This window comes from Salminus brasiliensis, chromosome 16, assembly GCF_030463535.1.
Source record: "Salminus brasiliensis chromosome 16, fSalBra1.hap2, whole genome shotgun sequence".
In the NCBI taxonomy this organism is placed as follows: Eukaryota; Metazoa; Chordata; class Actinopteri; order Characiformes; family Bryconidae; genus Salminus; species Salminus brasiliensis.
In genome coordinates, this window is record NC_132893.1 from 4,646,833 (window position 1) to 4,672,126 (window position 25,294).

Here is a 25,294-nt window from a genome sequence, read left to right on the forward strand (position 1 = left end):
TTTTTTTAATAGTATATAAATAATTAAATGTATTTTAGAAGTATTTTAATATTTTAACCGGTACTCCTTCTTTATTAGTATATTAGGTTGTCCTCCTGGACCTTGGCCAACCACAAATACTGTACTGCAGGCCTACAGGCATCAGAGCCAGACCAGAAAAGTCCAGCCGTGGTCCAGCCCTGCACCAACACCATGACCAGCCTAAGGCCCTTTGCACAATTCCTGCAAAACTGTCACGCTGACAAAAAAATGAGAGCAATCTTTTATATCAACAGATCGTTTCATTCTAAACATTACACAATCGAACCACAGCCTGACTTTCCCAGAAACGGTCCTTTGGTCTTCTGGGCAACAGCTTCCAACGCTTAGTGCTGGGTTTCACACTCAGCACATCACCAGGCCTTGCAATGGTTAGTGTAATAAAAATATAATAATAAAAAAACACATCATAGGAACTAACAGTAGGTGTTACACACTCTGGTGGAGTGGTGGCTGGGACAGAGTGGACGGGCTGTGTGAGTGGAGGTCAGTGTTGGACAGGGGCAGCCAGGGGCTATAGGCCAGCCTTTACCCAATTAAAGTCTGCACCATCCACCCAAATGCTGCTGAGCGCGGCAAAGGCTTCAATGACCCTGGCGCACAACTTGGTCCTAAGGGCATTGCTGCGCGGTCAGACACACCTCTGCAGAGACGGCCTTACGTAATTCGGCTTTTATTGGCTTATTTTTTCCGTCGTTGGCGTACCACGCAAACGCATACACACACACACACACACACACACACACACACATTTGTTCCAAAATGTGCTTGTGTTTCAGTGAACCATCTGTCAAAGATGCTGTAGATACCCTGACCTCAAAACGTTTGTGCAACATGCTGTAGTGAAGCCTTGTATCATCTGAAGAGATTTCTACTAGACTTGCATGATTGGTCAGTTGTTAGAAGGGGAAGACCACTGATGTTCCAATCCAAATCCAATGGAATTGCTACCAAAACCACTCTGACCCATCAAGGCCTGGACTCCACAAGATCTCTGAAGGTGTCCTGTGGTATCCAGCGACAAGACACCAGCAGATCCTATACGTCCTGTTAGTTGTGAGACGGGGCCTTCATGGGTCACATCGGTAAGTTCTGGGAGCCCATGACCCTGTCACAGGTTCCCCGGTTGTCCGTCCTGAAGCACTTCTGGTAGGAACTGACCACTGCATGCCAGGAACACCCCGGAAAGACCTGCCTGATCCAAATCCAATGGAATTGCTACCAAAACCACTCTGACCCATCAAGGCCTGGACTCCACAAGATCTCTGAAGGTGTCCTGTGGTATCCAGCGACAAGACACCAGCAGATCCTATACGTCCTGTTAGTTGTGAGACGGGGCCTTCATGGGTCACATCGGTAAGTTCTGGGAGCCCATGACCCTGTCACAGGTTCCCCGGTTGTCCGTCCTGAAGCACTTCTGGTAGGAACTGACCACTGCATGCCAGGAACACCCCGGAAAGACCTGCCCGATGTTTTGGAGATGTCTAGCAAATTAGCCAGTCGTCTCGCCTTACATTCACCCATTTTTGTAACTGCCCAATATATCCACCCCTCGACGGGTGCCACCAAAACCAGATATGATATGACATGACCAGGCTGATTGAGGTTTTCTACAATATCCACTTTGGTGAATCTCTAATAAACAACAACCACAGTATGATATCTTTGCCCACAGCAGTGCCACCCAGTTCCTCCCAAAATGAACAACAGCCCCTAATCAAACGATCCACATCTCCTTATCTAAGCTGGGCCACATCATCTAGTCCGGGTCCGTACTGTAGCACAGCACTGCCAACCCGACTAGATTCTCTCTCGCTCCCTTTTTTCCCCCTCCAGCGAACAGGGTCGTCAAATAGATATAAATAGCCGTTATTATATGGAAGGGAACAGCGAGCAGACCTCCTCTTGGGGGGCGTCTGCGCTGCTGGCATGGCAACTGAGTGTCATTGGCACACTGCAGCCACAGTGATGGCGGGGGCACCGTGACATCAGCGCTGTGGAAGATGCCGGGTTCACAGCAAGGCTAACAGACGGGTCTAAGGAGCGCTGAAAACAAACGGACAGGGACCGGACTGGCGGGACTGGCCAGACTGAGTGGCCGGACTGGCCAGACTGACATTCCCTTACAGTGCAGGTTGAGCAAACCTGCTAACGTGGCTAACAGTGAATAAAAAGGAGCATGGTGATGGTGTGTAAGAGTGTGTTTGGGTATGTGACGATTTCTTGACGGTTGCAATAGTATCACTAGTGGCTGCTTTGGCATCTCACATGGTTGCTATGTGGTATGTGGTTGCCATGGTTTGCTAGGATTTGGTAGGCAGTTGCCTAGTGATTGTCCTTGGTGTAGCGTGGTGTGCTTGCCTGGCCAAGGAACTAGGTACCCACTACACTCCAACAACAGGACACTGCTAGGTGGTTGCTATGGTATTACAAATGGTTGTCACTACAATTATATACAATTGTTTGGTGGATTCTGGGGTGTTGTTAGGTTTTGCTAGGATAACCCAAGTGGTTGCTATGGTGTGGGTAGGTAGTTGCTTTGGCATCTCATGTGGTACCTAGGGTGTTGCTATGTGGTTGCCATGGCTTGCTAGGTAGGTAGTTGTAGTGGTTAGGTGGTTAGTTAAGTGGTTGCTAAGTTGTTGCTAGGATATTCCAATTGTTGGTAGGGGATTTTGGCATCTCATATGGTTACAAGGTGGTTCCTAGGGTGTTGCCATGTGGTGCTTCAATTGGGTGGCATTGTGTTGTCGTTCTGACTTATTTGGTGGTTGCTATGCACTGGCTAGATGGCTGCTAGGTTGTTGCTAGGATATTGCAAGTGGTTGCTATGAAGGCAGTAAGATATTGCTATGTGGTTGCTATGGCTATGCTGTGCTATTTTATTGTGAAGGGTGCCGTTAGGTTGTTGATGGGTCTCCTTGAGGCCTCTCCGCTGCACTGTCCGGTTTAATTCCCCTCAGAAATTGTGGGACACACGGACACAGCCTCTCAGGACTGCGGACCCCCACTTTACCCCCCCGGCAACATGTCAGGATCTTTACGAATAACAAACACGACACGGGAGGGAATGTTCTGCAAGGCAGCTCCCCTGATCCTCCACAAACAAACAGCGCTGGCTAGCAGGGGAGGAATTTTCCAGCTCTGTGGAGAATGCTGACCAGAGCAGTGTGTGAGCGAGAGAGCTCTCTCTCTCTCTCTCTCTCTCTCTCTCTTTCTTTCTTTCGTTCTTTCTTTCTTTCTCTTGTTCTCTCTCTCTCTCTCTCTCTCTCTCTCTCTTTTTTCCATCTGCCCCCTCTCTCTCTCTCTTTCTCTCTCTCCGGTTTTAACGAGGACAGGTCATGCAGACACCTCAGCGCCGAGCTGTAGCAGCTGATGACGCAGGGAGGAGCAGAGGGGCGGAGGGGGGAGAACAGCTCCCCCAACCAGTGTGGAAGAAGAGGGGAAAGGAAGGGGGGGTGTTTGGCCTGCTGAGACAGGCCCTTTCAGAGGCGGCCAGCCCGGCAGCTCACTGACGCACGGACGAGCCCTGTTACCAGGAGGCCGGCGGCCATAAAGCCAGTCATCCTTTTCACACCTCCACCCACCAGCCAGCCCTCCTCCTCCCGCCTCCTCTAATCCCTGCATTAATGAGCGCGCAGCAGCCTCGGACGCCAGCGCCCGGCGGCACCCAGCCAGGCTGCGTCCGTCACTCTGTCACAGAGACCTCGGGAGAAAAATCCCAACGCAATGAACTGGCATCAAGAATGTTCCTCCAGATAGGCACAGCTGGAGAGCGGAGGCACGCTTAGGATATGGTGAGCAGATTTACAGACAGGTGACAAATTAAAGGGAAAACCTGAATTAATGAGAGTGCGTATGCTCTGAGACAGGTCCGCCGCACAGTGAGACGATCCTTGGCAGGTAGAGAAATACTGAGCAGGTCCACCTGACCTCTGACTTTGGATCAAAATGCCAAAAAAGGGCTTCCCAAGTGGCGCAACGGTCTAAGCACTGGCCCCATCACTGGCAGAGATTGTTCCCCAGGCCTTAAGTGCGATGTCCACCCACCCAAAGACAGTATGGCCACATTTATTTGGTAGATTCTGGGGATTCTGTTGCTAGGTTTTGGCTATAATATCCCAAGTGGTTGCTATGGTGTGCGTAGATAGTTGCTTTGGCATCTCATGTGGTACCTAGGGTGCTGCTATGCGGAACAGGGTTGCCATGGCTTGCTAGGTAGGCAGTTATAGTGGTTAGGTGGTTAGTTAAGTGGTTGCTAAGTTGTTGCTAGGATATTCCAATTGTTGGTAGGGGATTTTGGCATCTCATATGGTTACAAGGTGGTTTCTAGGGTGTTGACATGTGGTACTTCAATTAGGTGGCATTGTGGTGGTTGGTTTGGTGGTTGCTATGCACTGGCTAGATGGCAGTAGGATATTGCTATGTGGTTGCTATGGCTATGCTGTGCTATTTTATTGTGAAGGGTGCCGTTAGGTTGTTGATGGGTCTCCTTGAGGCCTCTCCGCTGCACTGTCCGGTTTAATTCCCCTCAGAAATTGTGGGACACACGGACACAGCCTCTCAGGACTACAGACCCCCACATCCCCCCGGCAACATGTCAGGATCTTTACTGGCCTCATGGCCAGTTGTGCTCTCTTGGACTCCGGAGCTAATACAGCACTGCACAATGAGAAAAGCACAGCGGTGGTAGTGCCATGGTGTGGGGATGCCTGGCTACTTCAGGGCCTCCCTGGACGACTTGTTATAATTTTCAGAGCGATCATAAGTCCGCGATGGGTCATGGGTCAAGACAACGATCTGAAACACATAAGAAACAGATTGAAGGTTTTGGAGTGGCCAGGTCAAAGTCCTGACCCAACAGAGATGCTGTAGCAGGGCCATAAATGGGCTATTCATGCTGTAAAGCTCTCCAGTGTGAACTGAATTAAAGAAAGTGCATGGAAAAATGTCATGATAACAATTCTAACGTTTCATCCAGCCCTAACTGAAGCAAGTGGACAGACACAAAGCATGGGCAGACAAAGGCATGTCCCTGCCTCTTTAAACAGTAGGCCTCGGTATCCGTATCAGGTTTCCCGGAGAATACCATGAACGTAGTCTGCCTAGCTTATAGTGGTGAAAAGCACAGGCCGCCTGAACATGTGCCATTATATCCTTCCACCAGTCGCTGTCGTGGGCTGTGAAGGTGTCCCTGAGCGTCGCCGTTCACCAGCCACCTTTTGAGTGCTTCAAAAAAGAGAGTCAAGTGGCCTTTTTTCCGCCGCTCATCCACGCTCACGCTACACCCTTTAGATAGCACGCAGGCGAACGTCTGAAAGAGAAAGCTGCGGCCTTGAGTACACGGGGGCGGCAGCCGAGGATTACAAAAGCGGCTAGCGCTGAAAGCGAGAGCCTCGCAGGTCGTAGCTGGATCCAGCTGGGCAGCGGGAAGCACCTTGCGGCTGGGGCAAAGGGTCACAAACAAGGACCCTGGCCTTCTCTGCTCCTTGGCTAAGGGCTAATACTAATAACGCAGAGGACACTGATTGCCCCACTCAATAAAGCTCAATTTCCTTTCATTCGAGTCAGGGGAAAGGCATTCCGTCAACGCCACTGGTTAAAATGTGTGTCAAGGGAGATTTTTTATTCCCTTTTTATTCCTTTATGAATAAGAGCTTTTCAGTTCGGCACGCTAATAAAAGAGCAGCCTTGCGCACAAAAGCCTCCACAAGGCCTCAACTTCTCAGTCGCTGCTCATAGTAACCTTGGCGCTCATAAAAAGAGCAGTTTGTCTATGATAGCAGATGTAAAATCTGAATCTAAGCCAGTATAAAAAGGCCTGGGTTTATAACCACTAGCATTTTTAGCCACATTTTCACAGACATACTCCTTGAAGAAAATACGTCCAACGTCCCAGATAACATGCCCATGTCCTGGCTGTACGAGTAGCCCAACTGGGTTCCAGGTTGGCCCCCACATATTGATGCCCAACAGGGTCAGTGATGGGACCAGGAGGGGTTGGACACTGCACATGAGGCCTAGATGGGACCCATGTGAGATTAGGGTGGGCTGTAATCATGGGGCCCATTTGAGGAAGCCCAACTGGGTCCCGGTAACAACCCCTGTACAAACCCACTCAGAGCCCATGCCCACCTGAAACCCACCTGGCCCGCGCTGTTGCTGTTGCTGTTGCTGATGTTAAACAGGCCTGCTCCTCCAGCAGGAGGTCAGAACAGCAAATAGCCGCGTGGAGTCTTGATGTGTCATGTTGATCCAACATCTTTGGACTCTGCCTGACTTTTTTTTTTTCCAAACATGCTCTCATTTGAACTTTGCCAAAGTGTAACGGCAGGAGTGCTGGAGCTTTATGTCAATAAGTCAAACAGATACAGATCCCCCCCACCCACTAACCCCACCAAGGCAGCGGTTAGACGAGCTCCAAAGAAAGCAGAGCGACGCCCGGTTTATGTGCTTTTGTTTTTCCTTGTGTTATCTCTGCTAACATTGACTTTAGGGTTTGGTCAGCGACAGACATTAAGATGATAACCTGTTTTTACACTTTACACTATTTTCGCAGGGGACTGACTGACTGCGGTCTATGTACATGGTTTAGGATACGGCCATGTAATCAACAATAACAACGACAACATGACAAATAAAAACAAAGCAATTACCATAACAACAACCAACTTATTTTAGACCATTTTTGATGGTTCATTCAATTATGAAATTATGATTTAATAATAATTTTAAAATTCTAACTTCAATTTTATAAAATGAAAGTAATTATAAAAAAAATGAGGTGTGAGCTGTTCTACAAGTGTCAACAACAGGTACCCACAAATAGTCCAAAAACATTCAAAAAAGTAAGAGAAATCTCTGCAAAGTCAGTAAAAAAATATGGTGAAGAGACCTGCTAATGCTAATGCTAATGCTGCTGGTGTAGCATAGTGGTTAACAACATCGCCCTTACACCCACACTACACCAACAGGAGTCCTTGGGCAAGACTCCCAACTCTACATTCTCCTACCTGAGTAAGAGCATCAGACTGACAAACACTGGAATTGTAAATCCAATCCAAGTTGTAAAGGGATACTCTAGCCAGATTAGGCCACGCCCCTCTTTTGCTGACATAACTTGAAGGTGGGAGGAGCTTTTGGGATGGATTTTTCCATATTTTCTTCAGGTTATGTCATCAGAAGGACATCTTGAAGATGATATGCCCCCCAAAAACAACCCCAAAAGAAGTTCAAGTTTTTATAAGCTCCTCCCACCTTCAAGATATGTCATGGGGAATGGGGTTCTTTTAGTTTTAAAGGGATCCTCCAGCCAGATTAGGCCACCCCCTCATCCTGCCCCTCAAAAACTGCTTTTCTGAACGAGTTACAAGAAACCAGTCAGCCAATCAGAGCGGGGGTTATTACCATACTTTCATATTTACGTTTTAAAGTCTTAAAGGCACAGTAACACAACCAGCCTGTTTAAAGCCAGGTTACAAGAGAGCTCAGAAAATGGTCTTGATGACCTGAACGACCGCCTTTAGCACTAAGCAACCAGCCCGTCCGGCCGCACGACTCGGCAACGGCAACTTATTCGACCCTTGGCGGATTCAGTAGCGGTAGGTTCCGTAGTCGTGCCTCTCTCGGCCTCGTTTCGCCCTGCATAAACAGCGATGGTGATGTTAATGCCGGATGCAGGAGCTCATCCCTCCTGCACCCACCACAGCCGTGAATAGTCCTAACACCCACCCAAAGAGCTCTGCGGAACCTTATTCTGCTCATATCACTATTGATAGAGAGAGGCCGAAAAAAAAGAAGACACCCACATCATCCAATTCACGGAGAGCTTTCTAAAAAGAGCCTCGGCCCCAGCGAGCTGCCGCTGAGGCATTCTGCTGCATGGTCAGGCAGCGACGGGAGCGCTTAGCTGGGTTTCTTATGAGCGTGAACAGACACACACACATTATATATATACACACACACATACATATATGTACACACACACACACACTGCAGGTAGTTAGGGGATCACGCAGCCATCGCAGAGAACAATACACTGGTGCAAGTGTGACGTCAGGTTTCCTAGCAACCACACTCATGGGTCTTCAGTGGCGTTTCTTTTTTTTCCTCTCTTTTTTTTCTGAGTGGGATTTTCCCACAGACAGAGAACAGAAAACATCTCCAGCTTAAGAGACAACGTCCTCATAAGACACATCCTGGAATATTCAGCCCTTTTTTTTTTTTACTGTATACGAAGTATAGAACTGAAGTGCCCATATCCTACTATTCTACAGTCCGGCTCTGACCTGTGTTTGGGTTAACGTACAGAAATGAATGTAATTTCCATTCACATGACCATTTTCCAAACTCTCTTCATCCCTTAGAATTAAACACTACTGCCCCTTTAAGACTGATATATGTAAACGAGCTCGGTTCTAATTGGCGGCCCCAAAACAGGTCTCGTTTTGAAAACAAAACAAAACAAAACATCAGCACTGATGAGCTGCTGGGCTGCTGGGCCTGTTTTGTGACGTCACAAAAATGCTCCATACTGCCCCTTTAAGACTGATATGTAAATGAGCTCTGCTCTGGTTGGCTGCCCAATACCGTGCTCATTTTAAAAGGAGTTTGAGCTAAAACAGTTCCTTAAACATCAGCAATAACAGGCGGGCCCAAAACTGTCGCCGGACAGAAGGCTACTGTGTACGTAAGTGTGCTTGTTCTTGTGACATCACAAAAACGCTCCATACTGCCCCTTTAAGACTGATATGTAAATGAGCTCTGCTCTGGTTGGCTGCCCAATACCGTGCCTCATTTAAAAGGAGTCTGAGCTAAAACAGTTCCTTAAACATCAGCATTAACAGGCGAGCCCAAAACTGCCGCCGGACAGGAGGCTTCTGTGTACGTAAGTGTGTCTGTTTTTGTGACTACTGGCCCTTTAAGACTGGCATGTATATGTAAATGAGCTCTGGTTCTATGCTGATTGGCTGCTCCACAAAATGCCTCATTTTGAAAGCTGTCTAGGCTGAAACGGGTCTTAAAGGATCGGTATCAGTGGGCGGGCCTTAACCGCAGCTGGGCAGGTGGCTACTGTATAAGTAAGTGCGCCTGTTTTTGTGATGTCACAAAAACATGGGACGTTTTTTTCACAGCTTAGTTTTGACATACGTATTCTAGAGTGACTAATATGTTTCAAAACATTAATAAAGCTTATGCATTACATCACTTTCCTCATATTTCTCATCCCTTAGAATTAACCACTACTGTCACTTTCAAACGGATATGTAAATAAGCCTCGTTTTGAAAGTCTGAGTCTGAGCTGAAACACTCCTTCAGCCCAAACCACCACTGAATAGGTGTCTACTGAATAGGTGCGCCTGTTTTTGTGACAAAAACAATAAATAAATAAATAAAAAAACAGTAGACTGTCACTTTAAATCTATGTAAATGAGCTCTGATTTGGTTCTGATTGGCTGCTTTATAAAATGGCTCATTCTGAAAGCAGTCTAGGCTGAAACGGGATTTATGGGCATTAATGGGCGGGTCTACACAGGTGGCTACTGTATAGGTAAGTGCACCTGTTTTTGTGACATCACAAAAGCGGTGAATTTAAAACTAATTTATTTATACATTTATTTATTGCCGCTTATTTTAGACATTTTTGAAACGTTGCCAAGGATTGATTGATGTTTTGGTGTCACCGGCCCTTTAAATGTAAACACAGCGTTTGAGGCCTAGCTTCCAGTTTGTTATAATCCAGCTATCCGTGAAAATTAATATGGCTTTCAGAAACGACCTGTTTTCATCAGGGGTCAAAACCACCGACCGTCCGACTTTGATGGCGTGTTTATTATTTAAAGAGGTGATCTACTGAATGCCTGGTCCTGAGAAATGACTCTTTCAGCTCTGATCTGAAAAGAGGGATCGACAAAAAGCCCTTTTAAGTCAAACCGCCCAAAAACAAAAGAGGGTAAGGAAACGTCCACCTGCGTTAAAAAGCGGAGAACAAAAGCCGGAGCCGGCGAGCCGCATCGCTGGCTCCGTCTGTTATGGTAACATCAGCCCGGCCATGCAGATGGAGGTAAACACAGGCACCACGCTGCCATGGCAACGCGTCCATGACGTCCGCAACCATGACTGACAGCTAAAGGGCATGACCACACCCAGCTCCTCCGAGCCGCAAGAAGAGCATGAGCCCAGACGTCACACCTTTAAGAACAAAACGTGACTGAGCACTGCACCAAGCATGAGCCCCGCTACCCGCGAATAGCAGCGGCCACGACAAGAGACGCAGCCTATTTATATCCCACAAACACAAACCCACTGCGCTGCTGAGCGCTCAAACACACCGCAGCGAACAGGAGCTTCTCATCACCGCAAAGACAAAAGTCCACATCTAGAGGTTTCTTTTTACGCTTAAACGCTTGGAAATTTGCCTCGGAGACAAATAGAAGAGGGTGAAGGCAGGGAAGATCATACAGAAGCATGCAGATGTTCGGTCATCCCTGTTCAAATGATGTGTTTGGTTGATTTGTGAAGTGAAAATGAATGAACTAAACCTCTACAAGAAACCTTAATATGGTACAGAGCTGAATTTCTATGTATTTGCTGAAAATAATAATAATATTATTAAATATATATATATATATATATATATATATATATATATATATATATATATATATATATATACACACACATATATACATATATATAATAACTCAATATTTTGAGACACAAAGGCAATTACTTTACAGATATCAGATATTAAAGGGCCCATTCAGAAGTTTTACTATAAACTAATATGAAAGTCTTCAAACATACTATACATACATATATACTGTAATCATACTATATATATATATATATATATACATATAGTATGAATACAGTATATATATATATATATATATATATATATATAGAAGATACTACCCATTTCCATATATTTACTTTAAAGGCACAGTCTGTTCAATTATATGCAAAAATAAAATTAATCATGTAGGATAACGCCCCAAAACCAGACTGGTCAGCTAGCTTTGCTAACAGAGGAGGACCTACACCGCACAGATCTTCCTGACCAAAAGTTATATATATATATATATATATATATATATATATATATAAAACTCAATATTTTGAGACACAAAGGCAATTACAGATATCAGATTTTAAAGGGCCCATTCAGAAAACTAAAGTTTTACAATAAATTAATATGAAAGTTTTCAAACATACGATATATATATATATTCAGCTTACTGCAGTTTAGCCCAGCCCACTCCCACTAAAGTCATAAGCAGTGTTCCAGCCTGAGCTGCCTAGTAAATAAGGCATAATACAGTATAGGATACTGCCCATTTCCATACATTTACTTTAAAGGCACCGTCTGTTTAATTATATGCAAAAATAAAATTAATCATGTAGGATAACGCCCCAAAACCAGACTGGGCAGCTAGCTTTGCTAACAGAGGAGGACCTACACCGCACAGATCTTCCTGACCCAAGGCTTCACGTCATAGACTGGCTATAACGTATCTTGTCATGAATGTCACATCGTATATGAACACGTCAGCGCTGGACGTTCCTTGTCCACTTCACCCTTCCCTGCATGGCCCCTGACGGCAGAGGGACTGAAGGCTCTGAACATCAAGCGGACAAGTCAGGCATGTGGAATATGGAGGCCCTGGGTTTGCCCCCTTGGCCTTATTCGTCCTTATCCGGCACACTCTCCGTTAGCATTAGCGCGCTGGTCGAAGCGCTGTGGCGTCACAGATCGCAGCAGAAATGCTAATGCGCCAGAACTGCAGCACAACCTGAAACGCCACAGATTACAAACAGGAAAATCACAATCTGCTTGCCTACGTATTTCTATATATGACGTTAGCTAGCAATGTTAGCTTATGTTTAGTTCAACAGTAAAAGAAATTCACAGTTTTTCTGTTACCACAGCTGTAGTGGTTCCGTTTGCTTTAGTACGGTTAGCACTGGAGCTAGACGAAGTAAAGTAAAGACTAGCTAGCATTAAGTTAGCCTAATGCACACAGTATTGCTAAAGATTAGTCGAGAACAAGCCTTTATTGCTTGTTAGCCACATTAGCCCATACGGGTCATGGCTTAGATTAAATTTAATTAGCCAAACCACTTATTACTTAAAAATTTACCTGAAGAATTGTTTAAATAAGGCAAATTAAGTCCCTCAGGGCATTTGGTGCACACATTTTTGCTAATACAGTTTAGCAATGAAGCTACCAAGCTACTACTAAACACTAGAGGCCCTATCTTACATCCTGCGCAAGGTGCGTCACGATGCTCACTGCTATCTTACCCCCCGCCAACAGTCTATTTTCACGCCGTCCGAGTCATTTAAACAACAACAGTGCTTATATATGCGAATATATCTACGCCGATGGGCGCGGTGGTCTCGAAATGAGGTGTGTTCAGGTTGAGGTCGATTTGTGGCGTATTGCTGTGTATCTCAGCGACGAAAAACACAGGACCTTCACTGACTGAAAACAGCCTATCCGCCAAGGTCAGTCTGACCGCACCTGGCTCTTAAAGGGATGGCGAGCGACACGCTGATTGTTTTATTATTGAACGTTACGCCCAAAACAAACACACCCATGATTCATAAAGAGACGTACTACATGACTTTTGAGCGTGTTCCCCCATAACGATCGCAAAGACACACCGACACGCCCCCTAAAATGACCTGTGCAGTAAGGTGCACGGTTGACGGCTCGCCAAAAGATCGCTAAAATCAGGCCCTATCTCTCAACCCGCTGAATTCACATCATTAAGGTGGCGTAAACTTGTCTATGTGGTGTTTGAGCGCAGATTGACTTGTGAGCTATAAAATAATATAAAAATATCACCGTGTAGCCGAACACAGACTCGGACTCGACACACCAAATATACAGCATCGTAAACTCCATCGACCAGTCTGTGCCACCTTAAAAAAGACCTGGAGGTGGTTTGAGCATGGGCATGTGTTCACAGAAGATGATCTAATCTGGGTGGCTACTGAATTGTAGTGTTTGTTAGCATAGTTAGCCTAGCGTAGCTCCAGCATCTGAACTAAAGACGTCAAAGTCAGGACACCAAACACACCACGGCTAACGGCTACACCCGGGGCAAAGTGGACAACTGTGCAATCCTGATATTCGCCAGGGTTTGAGAGCTGTTCTTCTGCACGTAAATATTCGGTCGCACTCAAGCACACTTTTGGGAACCCGTCAAATTGCACAAGCCTCTCGCAAACCATTTCTGTTGTTGCTAATGGCGTTGTGAAAGTTAGATTAGGCAACCTGGTGTGAAGATGAGCTTGGTCACGTGAAGCCCTGAGGCTGGAGCTCTAGCCCTACACTGTCGGGGGGGACATGGGCAGAAACAATGGCCGGCTGACCCTTCCTCCGTCATCAAGGGAACTGGCTGACCCTGGGTGGGTGTCGCTAAAGGGGCTTCCACTCGTCTCCTCGTGTCTCCTCGTTCCACAGGTCTCCTCGTGTCTCATCTGCTCTGAATTAAGCTCAAACGTGAGACACACCACCAGAGTTTACGATGGTTTTTCTAGTCTTAGTTATGGACACACTCATTGACTGCTAGTTCAGCATCTTCTCCATCTCCTCATCAAGGTCTGACCTAATAACCCAAATTCAGCCCAGAACCAGCGATCAGCTGCCGGACATTCTGCGATTCCTCCTCAATAAATGAGCCCTTTCTTAATCCATTTTCTACAGCAACCTTCAGACCTTCAGTTTTACAGCTAACCACAGAAGGAAAGGAGGGGGGTGAAGGGGGTGGTGGTGTTGGATGTTGGGGGGTGGGAGTGTGGTACGTTAGTGCTGCAATCACCTGCTCCACTGTCCCCAACCACTAGAGGAAACAGCCTGCTGAGAGCCCCACCCTCCACACAGCTGGTTGGCTGACCCTCCTCCTAAGCCCCTCCCCTTTCCCCTGTCTTCGTACGTCATGCGATTTTCTTATTTAACAATCAGGCCTGAAAATGCGTAGGAAGAAAGACGAGCTAAATATAGACGCAGCCACAATAGCACACGCCACGAGCGCACCACGAAAACTCCTCTCCAGCACCGCGAGGATGAGGGCCCAAATCAGCTCAAGCCTCCACTGAAATTCTGCCCTGTCCCTTGTTTAAAAAAAAAAAATGAGAGAGAGACACAGAGAGAGACAGAGAGAGAGAGAGCCTTGACAAGACACAGAGCTCAGAGTTCTCCCCGTATAAACTGGGTCACGGGCCTCATCCATCAACTGATTGCACACTGGTTTCATTTTGGTTGTTATTAAGGTGGTAAGGACCTCTGCTTTCAACAGGAACTATATTCTTAGGTGTATATATATATATATTAGCCATAACATTAAGACCAGTCAGTTCTTGAAGGTGTTATGTTGGAAGCCAGGCAAACGGGCAAGCCTAGGAATCTGAGCCACTCTGACTAGGCCCAAATCGCGACGGCTAGACGACTGGGTCAAAACATCTCAATAACCCCCCCCCCCCAAAAAAAAAAAAAATAAATAAATAAAATAATAATCATCAGGCAGATTTAAATTTCAATGCCCGATGATCTGTGCTGGAGGTGTGCTGGAGGTGTCCTGTGGTGTCCGGCACCAAGACGTTAGCAGCAGATCCTTGGAGTCCTGTCTGTAATTAGTGAGGAGGGCCTCTATGGGCCGCATCATCGGAGGGCTTTTGGTAGGTTTGGTCCCACTGCATCCTGGGAACACCCCAGAAGACCTACCTGATGTTCTGGAGATGTTCTGACCCAGTCGTCTAGCTATCGCAGTAGTTCGCTCCCTGTCAGAGTCTTTGAGAGGTCTTAGCGTAATTTAGACTTAGCCCGTCCCGAGAGGCAATAGCGGCAATCTATTTGAAGACATGGACATGGACCATCTGCTCAGGTCCTTTTTAGCTACTGTAAGTCCATCGGGACTGCAATTCCCGTCGGGATTAGTAGTAGGTTCTATCTGCCTGTCTCACAAATCTCTCAAATTCGAGACCTTGCTGCTAAAAGGTCCAAGCAAGTCTTCCTACAGTCGTGAGCAGAAGGCACCATGGGAAACACACATACTGGAGGAGCTGGCAGGCCCTGCATGAGGACGCTTCGCTCCGGAGAGATTCCGAGCCGCCGCTTTTAGACTTCTTATAAACAGACGCCGGCGAGGCAGGTATGAAGAGAGAGCTATAGAGAGAGAAAGAGTAAGAAGTGAGAGAGAGAGAAAGAGAAAGCTAACAACGGCGAGAAGAACAAGTGCGAGGCGGCAGCGCTAGGTTGGCGCCAGGCCGGGATTAGCGTGTGAAAACTGAAGCACCACCTCACGGTACTCCAGCCGGCGCGCCAGAGCGCCGGAGCACCATTATCCACTCACAAGTACAGCATGCTACGAAAAAAAAGGCCTACTGCCATGAAGTGGAATAACAAAAGGCTTTTTGTGAGAATCGAATGCGAGTTCAAGCCTCTCTTGATTGCGCTGAAGTACAGGTGTCAATGAGAGACAGGTGGGTGGGGGGAGGGAAGGGCATCGCGAGTGTGACAACCACTTCAGCTCCTGCTATTTAGTGCGAGGAAATTAACAGGCCGTTTAGGGCCCGTTAACAGTGAATGAGAATCGACGAGCCTCCCTAAATGGCCCTCATATGACCACTTCGGCTGTCCCGACGGGAGCCTACGAGACGGCTAATGCTTTCCGCCTGTCATTTCTGACTGCTGGTAGCTCAGGAAGTTGTGGACAGGCATCTTAAGTGGCTGAGGTTTTGTCTACGCGACGATGTACGTAGTGTGTCTTTCAGCAGCTCTGTGCTCATGAGAGACCACGGTGGAGTTTCCCTACTGGAAGTGGCAGTAAAGGCTATTCAAAGGTGGTGGGTTCGAGTCCCACTACGCTCTTAAGAAAAAGGGATGATATCATCGTAAAAAAAAAATTCTGCTGATTTCAGCCCAATACAGATACCTGGTGCCATCGCTACATTTTTAAAAAGTACATCACAATGCAGTCACTAGGCTGAAACGGTTGGTATGGTATCCCAGGTGGTTGCTATCCTCAAACCGTACATCCAATCCAAAAACTGTAGACGTTTTGCTAAGGAGTTGCTTAGTGGTGCTAGGACGTTGCTATGCCGTCTCAGGTGGTTGCTAGGGTTGGGTGGTATTATTGTATTTGTGTCATTGTGACAAAATATGGGGATGCTAGGTAGTTGCTAGATGGTTGCCATGGTGTTGCTAGGTGGTTGCTATGGTGTTGCTTAGTGGTGCTCGGATGTTGCAACGTTGTCTCAGATGGTGGGGTTGGGTGTTATTAGTATATTTGTGTCATTGCCACTTAAGAAGGTGGTGCCAGAATGTTGCTATGATGTCTCAGGTGGTTGCTAGGGTTGGTTGTTATTAGTATATTTGTGTCATTGCCACTTAAGAAGGTGGTGCCAGAATGTTGCTATGATGTCTCAGGTGGTTGCTAGGGTTAGGTGTTATTAGTATATTTGTGTCATTATCACTTAAGAAGGTGGTGCCAGAATGTTGCTATGATGTCTCAGGTGGTTGCTAGGGTTGGGTGTTATTAGTATATTTGTGTCATTGCCACATAAGAAGGTGGTGCCAGAATGTTGCTATGATGTCTCAGGTGGTTGCTAGGGTTAGGTGTTATTAGTATATTTGTGTCATTATCACTTAAGAAGGTGGTGCCAGAATGTTGCTATGATGTCTCAGGTGGTTGCTAGGGTTGGGTGTTATTAGTATATTTGTGTCATTATCACTTAAGAAGGTGGTGCCAGAATGTTGCTATGATGTCTCAGGTGGTTGCTAGGGTTGGTTGTTATTAGTATATTTGTGTCATTGCCACTTAAGAAGGTGGTGCCAGAATGTTGCTATGATGTCTCAGGTGGTTGCTAGGGTTAGGTGTTATTAGTATATTTGTGTCATTATCACTTAAGAAGGTGGTGCCAGAATGTTGCTATGATGTCTCAGGTGGTTGCTAGGGTTGGTTGTTATTAGTATATTTGTGTCATTGCCACTTAAGAAGGTGGTGCCAGAATGTTGCTATGATGTCTCAGGTGGTTGCTAGGGTTAGGTGTTATTAGTATATTTGTGTCATTGCCACTTAAGAAGGTGGTGCCAGAATGTTGCTATGATGTCTCAGGTGGTTGCTAGGGTTAGGTGTTATTAGTATATTTGTGTCATTATCACTTAAGAAGGTGGTGCCAGAATGTTGCTATGATGTCTCAGGTGGTTGCTAGGGTTGGTTGTTATTAGTATATTTGTGTCATTGCCACTTAAGAAGGTGGTGCCAGAATGTTGCTATGATGTCTCAGGTGGTTGCTAGGGTTGGTTGTTATTAGTATATTTGTGTCATTGCCACTTAAGAAGGTGGTGCCAGAATGTTGCTATGATGTCTCAGGTGGTTGCTAGGGTTAGGTGTTATTAGTATATTTGTGTCATTATCACTTAAGAAGGTGGTGCCAGAATGTTGCTATGATGTCTCAGGTGGTTGCTAGGGTTGGGTGTTATTAGTATATTTGTGTCATTGCCACATAAGAAGGTGGTGCCAGAATGTTGCTATGATGTCTCAGGTGGTTGCTAGGGTTAGGTGTTATTAGTATATTTGTGTCATTATCACTTAAGAAGGTGGTGCCAGAATGTTGCTATGATGTCTCAGGTGGTTGCTAGGGTTGGGTGTTATTAGTATATTTGTGTCATTATCACTTAAGAAGGTGGTGCCAGAATGTTGCTATGATGTCTCAGGTGGTTGCTAGGGTTGGTTGTTATTAGTATATTTGTGTCATTGCCACTTAAGAAGGTGGTGCCAGAATGTTGCTATGATGTCTCAGGTGGTTGCTAGGGTTAGGTGTTATTAGTATATTTGTGTCATTATCACTTAAGAAGGTGGTGCCAGAATGTTGCTATGATGTCTCAGGTGGTTGCTAGGGTTGGTTGTTATTAGTATATTTGTGTCATTGCCACTTAAGAAGGTGGTGCCAGAATGTTGCTATGATGTCTCAGGTGGTTGCTAGGGTTAGGTGTTATTAGTATATTTGTGTCATTATCACTTAAGAAGGTGGTGCCAGAATGTTGCTATGATGTCTCAGGTGGTTGCTAGGTTTGGGTGTTATTAGTATATTTGTGTCATTGTGACATTATATGGGGTTGCAAGGTGGTTGCTATGGAGTTGCTTAGAGGTGCTAAGAAGTTGCTATTCTGTCTCAGGTGGTTGCTAATTGTGATATTAGTTTATCTGTATCATTGTGATATCAAAAGGTTTGGCTTGAATGTTGCTATGCGGTCTTAGGTGGTTGCTAGGGTTGGGTGTTATTAGTGTATTGTATCATTGTGACATAAGAAGGAGATGCTAGAATGTTGCTATGCGGTCTTAGGTGGTTGCTAGGGTTGGGTGTTATGAGTGTATTTGTATCATTGTGACATAAGGGCTAATTCCTAGATGGATATAACTAGATGGTTGCTATTGTGTAACTAGGTGGCTGCTACGGCGTTGCTTAGTGGTGCAGGTGCTTGCTAGGCTTGCCAAGCGGCTGACACATCTGGGTGTTATTAGTGTAGTTGTATCATGTTGACTAAAAAAGGGGCGCACAAACTATTGCACCCTAATCATTTGTATGGGGGACAGAATTAGTAAAAAACATGGAAACATGTGGAACGACGTAGATATTTTAAAAAGGGACAGAGGGACGAGTCAGTCGGTTAAAATCAGGCTGAAAAATATGAAAAAATATGAATATATAATTGCTCAATAATCAGTCCACACTTCTACTTCTACTCAGCAGCCTGTTCTCTCTCCCTGTCCTCAGAAGTCCTGCCAAAAATAATAATTAAAAAAAACATCACACATCAGACGCTAATGAGCTCCGCACCTGTAAACGCAGACAGCGAGGAGCGCTGCGCTGCAGCCCTGCTGTACTATGACTAATCAAATATGGTGAGGTGCAGAGAAGGCCTCGCAGCGCTAGAGAGCACAGGGGGGAAAGTGGCTGACCAGTAAAGTGGCTGCAGAGAGGCTCAAAAAGGAAGCTGACAGGGCAATTCCTCAACAGTCACGACCCCGCTGCTTCCTGACGCTGCGAAGGCTCAAAACACCCTGGACTACAGGTGGAGGAGGAGGGAGGGGGGGGGGGGGGGTGTAGATTTCCGGCTTCAACAGGAAGCAGAACTGAAAGCGGCAGTTTGGCTTGTGAGGCACTGAAATAGCTTGACTGGTGGCACAATATGCCAGCTGTTCATCATGGGCCTCTAAAAATAGAGCAAGAAAACACTTATCTGAAGCCGGAGCACCTTTTAAGGCCTCGTTTCAATCTAACGAAAGCTAATCACTTAGCGCTAACCGTGCACCACCTTCCTTTTAGGATACCCGGCCTCTTAGCGTCTTAGCCCGGCGTCTTGTGCTAGCCGTACAGGTCTGTAAAGGGCACCGGCCACCTGCACACCACCCTCACCAGTAGGCAGTGGTGGCTCAGCGGTTAGAGCTCCGGGATATCGATAACAGGGTTGTGGGTTCGATTCCCGGGCTCGGCAAGCTGCCACTGTTGGGCCCTTGAGCAAGGCCCTTTACCCTGGCTGCCCACCGCTCTGGGTGTGTGTGTGTACTCACTGCCCCTAACACATGTGTGTGTGTGAGTGTGTGTTCACTACCAGATGGGTTAAATGCGGAGGACACATTTCGCTGTACAGTGACAAATACCTGCACCTTTACCTTTACCTTTTACCACGGAGACTCCTCCAGAGCTACACTTAGTGGCGAAGGGTGTCTGTCTTCGCTCCTTCCTCGTAACACATGAAAGCTGGCCTACGATCTAGCGGAGCAGCTCCCGTTCAGTCTGCTGATTGCTGATTAGAGACTTGGGCATCTGGGACGAAGGGAAATGTCCCACTGTGGGATGGGTGACCCATGACCCAAACATGAAGACGGCATGGCGATACACACTGTAATCTAGATAGGCCGCAAGTGCGCCGTACCGTCCTCCGACCGGGGGGCTTTTTACAAAGCATGGTTCCTCAGAAATGAGGACCCAAAAGAAACGGCTCTTACTGGACAGGCCTGACCCCCTGACTGCCCCCTGACTCCTCAATGACACCCCAATTTTTCAATCAGTCTACAAACATCTATGGTAATGCGTAAATCTCCTCAGCGAAGCTTGTTAGCTCAAGTACTTGATCATGCTGAAGAACCATTTATGCACGGACATTGTTATGGATCTACATAGAACCGTGTAAAGAACCCTCAACCCTGGTCTAAGTGAAAAGTAGTACCAAGGGGGTTCAAATGGTTCGTCTATGCAGAACCATTGCTATTACTAAGGAACCCATGAAGAACCCTCTTTTAAAGGGTGTCTAATAACATGAGAATGTAAAAATAAGAAACGTCTTTCAGCTCTTACTGGACAGGCCTGACCCCCGGACTCTCCCCTGACCCCCTATTTTTCCTTCAGTCTACAAACATCTATGGTTGCGCGTAAATCTCCTCAGCGAAGCTTGTTAGCTTGTGGCTAGCGGGCTAGTTTGGCCTACTGCTACTATCAAGGCGTGCCACTTACATTATACTTCATTAAATATTCTTATTTATGTCAATAAATGCTCTAACAAACCAAAAACATGCAGACATAATGAACATTATACACATAATAACATACTGCATTGCTTCATTATGACTAGCAATGTAGTTTCAGGCTTGTGTGTTAGCTAGGGGCAAACATATTAGCTAGCATAGTGGCTACAGGGTTGGATTAGGACACTGTGAAGCACATCGGCTCTCAAATACTGGAACTTTTTGAATGTTGAATGCTATAATAAACTAAAAATGAAAGATTATAAACATTAGGCCAGTATTGTAGCCCACAATGCGGTGCTGTATCGTGACTAGCATGTTAGCTTGCAGCTAGTGTGGCCTGAGGCTTACACGTTAGCGTGTGGCTAGAAAGAGTGTTAGATTGGGAAGGTTGGTCAAGCTTTGTTTTCTGTGTATTTTTATGATGTTTAATGCGCTAAATAATATAAAGTAGAGCATGTTAGCTAATAGTCTGAATGAAAATTGCGCAGATTTTTAAAAAACGACCCAGTCCGGTCAGTACAGCCGTCTAGTCCAAGGCCAAATGTCATCCTTGATGGTGACGAAGATCTTAAATGTGTTGAAATTGAAGCTATAAAAACTAAAGCTAGCCACAGAAGCTAGCAAACCTTGTATATTTAGTAGTAAGGTGCTAACACTGACCGAACTGAGGGCTAAATGCTAAATTAGCAAACAGCAGCACCACATGCAGCCCAATATCTAGAGGTTTCACAGCCGATAATATCATAATATACACTCTGCCATGAAGAAAGAGGTCAAAATGTAAACACACACACACACACACACACACACACACACACACACACACACACACACACACCATGCCTGTGCTGTATGAATAAGGTTAGTGTGCTGTGAGGCTTCTCATGTATGTATTTATCCTACTTGGTGCCATTATTCACAGTCCGATACACTGTGTGTGTGTGTGTGTGTGTGTGTGTGTGTGTGTGTGCAGCAGAAAATAACACCATGACACAACTGCACCGTGAGAGTGAGTGTGTGTTCACCATAACGCCAGGAAACACCACCATAATGCACAAAACGCAGTGTGCACAAATGTGTGCACAGCACAAACTAGCACTACACTCACAGAACCAAAACAAGGGTTCTCTCAACCTTCTTTGGTGACATAGAACCATTAATTACAGAAAAGAACCATTTAACCATGCAATGAACCATTTGTGCAAGTATAAGCCTCACCGGGTCGTCTTGGTTCTGTATAGACAGAACCACATTTCCTTCAGTAAAGTACCAAAAAGGTTCTCTAACCTTCTTTGTGGAGCCCTTTTCGGTTCTATATAGAACCACTTTTGAAATGCTTCTTTCAGGAAGCATAAACAGCAGGCACTCGGTCAAGCTGCAGAACCATTTATGCACTGACACTGTTCTTTAAGTTGTTATGGTTCTAGGTAGAACCATGTACAGACCTCTCAACCTTCTTTCAACTGAGAAATTAGTAACTAATAGTACCAAAAGGGTTCTTTGACAATTTTAAGGAGTCTTTTTGGGTTCTATATATATAAGCACTTTACCAAAGGTTCGGTAATAACAGGCACCTGACCATGGTGAAGAACCACGAAGAACCACTGAGGCATTCAAACGGTTCATTGAATTGCCATGGGTCTACATAGAACCGCTGCTATTACTAAAGAACCCTTAAAGAACCCTCTTTTTGTTTAAAAGGTGTATAGCACAAATGCACTGTTTAGCATTAAACAGCACTACACTCTCTGCAAAAGGGTTCTTTGACTTTTTTGTGGAGCCCTTTTCGGTTCTACATGCATAATCGTTTTCCGAAAGATTCCCTACAGAACCATTAACATCATGGTGAAGAACCATATAAACATTGAGATGTCCTGCTTCAATAAAAAGGAACCCCGAAAAAGGAACCCCTCTTTTGCAGTCAGCACAAAGCAGAGTTCTACACTCTTAGCCAAAAGGGTTCTAGATAGTACCAAAAAAGGTTCTTTGACTTGTAAGAATAGTGGAACCCTTTCTGGTGAGAGGCACCATGGTCAATCATGGTGAGGAACCAGTTAGGAGTTCAAGTGTTTTGCTATGTGAGTTGTCATGGTTCTACAAAGCAGAACCCTGAAGAACCCTCTGTCCAACACAAATGCAGTGTGTTCAGCATGCAGCAGCCCCTCAGCCCAGCTGCAGAGTGCGTGCATCAGTAAACAGCATCAGCAGAAAATAGGAAAGCAGTGCATGAAGCTAAAGCCCTGAATGCAGCCCAGCAGCCATGCACGAGGCTGGGGGCAGCACGGGGCACATAGCGAAAGAAGGGGTGAAGAGTAAAAGAGCGCGCGCGAGAGTGAGAGAGACAGACAGAGCGAGAGGGCCCTGCATGCACCGTGGTCTGATCTGCCAACCACCCCCCACTACCCCCCACTACCCTCACCCCCACCACCATCCCCATCCCTCCCTCCCTCCCTCCCTCCCTCCTCCTCCTCCGCCTCCTCTGCCTGCTGCTGTACCTCCAGGGTGCGGATCTCGTGCTGGGTGAGGTCGTTGGTCGCGGCGCATTTGGTGCGCAGCCCCTGCAGGCTGGAGATGGAGATCTCGATCATGTTCTGGATGAGCTGGCACTGGTGCAGCGCGGCCGTGGCGGTGGCGGTGGCCGTGGCCGTGACCGCCGCGTCCCTGTCCGGCCGCTCCTCATCGCTCTCCACCACCATCGTCCCTCCGCGCGCAGAGCCGCACTGCATCCCCTCAGCATCGAGACAAAAAATAAAACACACAGAAAAAAACGGCGCACCGAAACGCGCATGCACGGAGCCGTCACACTCACGCACGCATGCACGCGCGCGCGCTCGCTCGCTCACACACACACACACACACACAGCCGCGCGCACACACACACAAACGCACGCACACGGTCACATACTCGCATATACGCGCGCGCTAGCTGGATACACGACTCGACGCCTTCTTAAAATAAAAATAAAAACTATTAAAAATGGCCAACAAACAAATAAACAAATAAATAAATAAATAAAAATAATAAAAACAATAAAAAAAACGTATAAAGTTACTCCAGTGTGACTGTGCTGCTCGCGTGCTCCTCTCGATCTCCTCCCCACGGAACTGTCTCTCGCGCGCACGGATGATTATTATATATATATATATATATATATATTTATTTATTTATTTATTTCATTTATTTATTTATTTATTTAACACAACCCCCACCTCCCCTCCCCCCAACGTCTGTCAGCTGGGAGAAACGGCGTAGGGTGCACTCTTCGCAGTGCACTCTGGGCAATGTAGTTCCTCCACTTGCTGGCTGGAAAACAACCAGCTGCAAACAAAGCACGAGCGAAGGCAAGAAGGAAGGAAGAAGAGGGGCAGGAAGAGTCGCTTTGCACAGTCACGTGTTCACTTTCCACCGCTTTAAAATACAATTGAATCAATAAATTAATAAATAAATAATAATAATAAAAAAAAATATATAAATATATACACACACCGAACAGCCATAACATTAAAACCATTTAAAGTGAACAACATGGGTTACGTCACCTGTCAAGGAATGGGATCTGCATATCAGGCAGCAGTCATTTCTAGAAGGTGATGCTGAAGCAGGAAAAATGGGCAAGCCACTTTGACAAGAACCACACTATGGTGTTCTAGATAACTGGGTCAGAACATCCCCAAAACATCAGGCAACAGGGGGTTCCTGTCTTCTGGGCTTCAAGGACTTAACTGAACTACCAGGACTTAAAGGATCTGCTGCTAGCGTCTTTGGTGCCAGATGCCACAGGACTGAGCCTTCAGAGGTTTTGTGAAGACTTGGTGCTGTCTTCATTTCTGTTTCCTGCCACCCTGAGAAGCTTTTCTTGGTCACTACCACAAAGGCCACATGCAAGTCACTAATACACCGCCATGCTAAGCCGAGCTAGGCTATGAAAGGGCCCATGTCCTTGAGTTTTCTCACACTTTATGACATTTGTGTACTTCTATGTACCACAACCAGGCACACGACCATTTTCCTTCTTCTGCTATTAGACAGGGCCTTATTGTTACGGTGCCTTTAGGATTGATGTATGTAAATAAGCTCTGCTCTGATTGGCTGCCATGTAAGGTGTAGTAAGGTGTAGTAGCCTGGGCCATACAGCCTTTATCACGTTACAGTGAAATAGTGGGGGTGCTCACATACGTATGTGGATACATGTAAATACAGACATATGTAAATGAGCTGTTTTTGTGATGTCATAAAAACAATCAAATCAAGGAGGCAGTTGGGGGATGTATTTCTCCATGGTTCTGGCCCTTTAAAACATGACTAGGTGGGAGGAGGACGGCACTCCACAGACAGACTGGCTGGCTGTAAGAAATGCTCATTATTGCCTATAGATAATAGGTGGAATTTGATATATATGGTTTTTAATATTTGCTCACATGGCCTTCGACACAGTGTGATAGTAGCTGCAGAGTCTGATCAGGCCTTTAGATGAGTGCATTACTGTGAGCGAGAATGAGAGTGGAAGTAGGTTGAGGTCTCGGGACACGCTGACAACGAAGCCGTCGCAAATATTTCTCATCTCTCGGAAGGTGTGATGTTCTCCCATGTTAAACGTTCCCGTCTCACTGCTGAGTCACTCTCCAAGCACTGCCTCTCACTCCATCTGTCCCTTAGCGAACACTCTGTCTCAGAAAGGCCTCACTGCCTGTCCCTGAGCCGGATCACGCC

At 46.2% G+C, this 25,294-nt stretch overlaps 1 protein-coding gene across 3 annotated transcripts in view; it reads right to left on the minus strand.

The window, feature by feature from the left end:
* Positions 1–23,680, minus strand: part of ksr1a (kinase suppressor of ras 1a) — a 49,856-nt gene extending 26,176 nt beyond the window's left edge. For 2 of the 3 annotated variants that reach the window (XM_072658119.1, XM_072658117.1), the window contains exon 1: positions 23,079–23,312. In XM_072658119.1, coding sequence (XP_072514220.1) covers positions 23,079–23,309 — 231 coding nt within the window. In that variant the 5' untranslated portion in view covers positions 23,310–23,312. Of the gene's footprint in view, positions 1–23,078; positions 23,313–23,636 lie in introns of those variants that run through there. The other variant, XM_072658118.1, reaches the window with a different exon arrangement.
* Between the last annotated feature and the right edge of the window lie 1,614 nt (positions 23,681–25,294).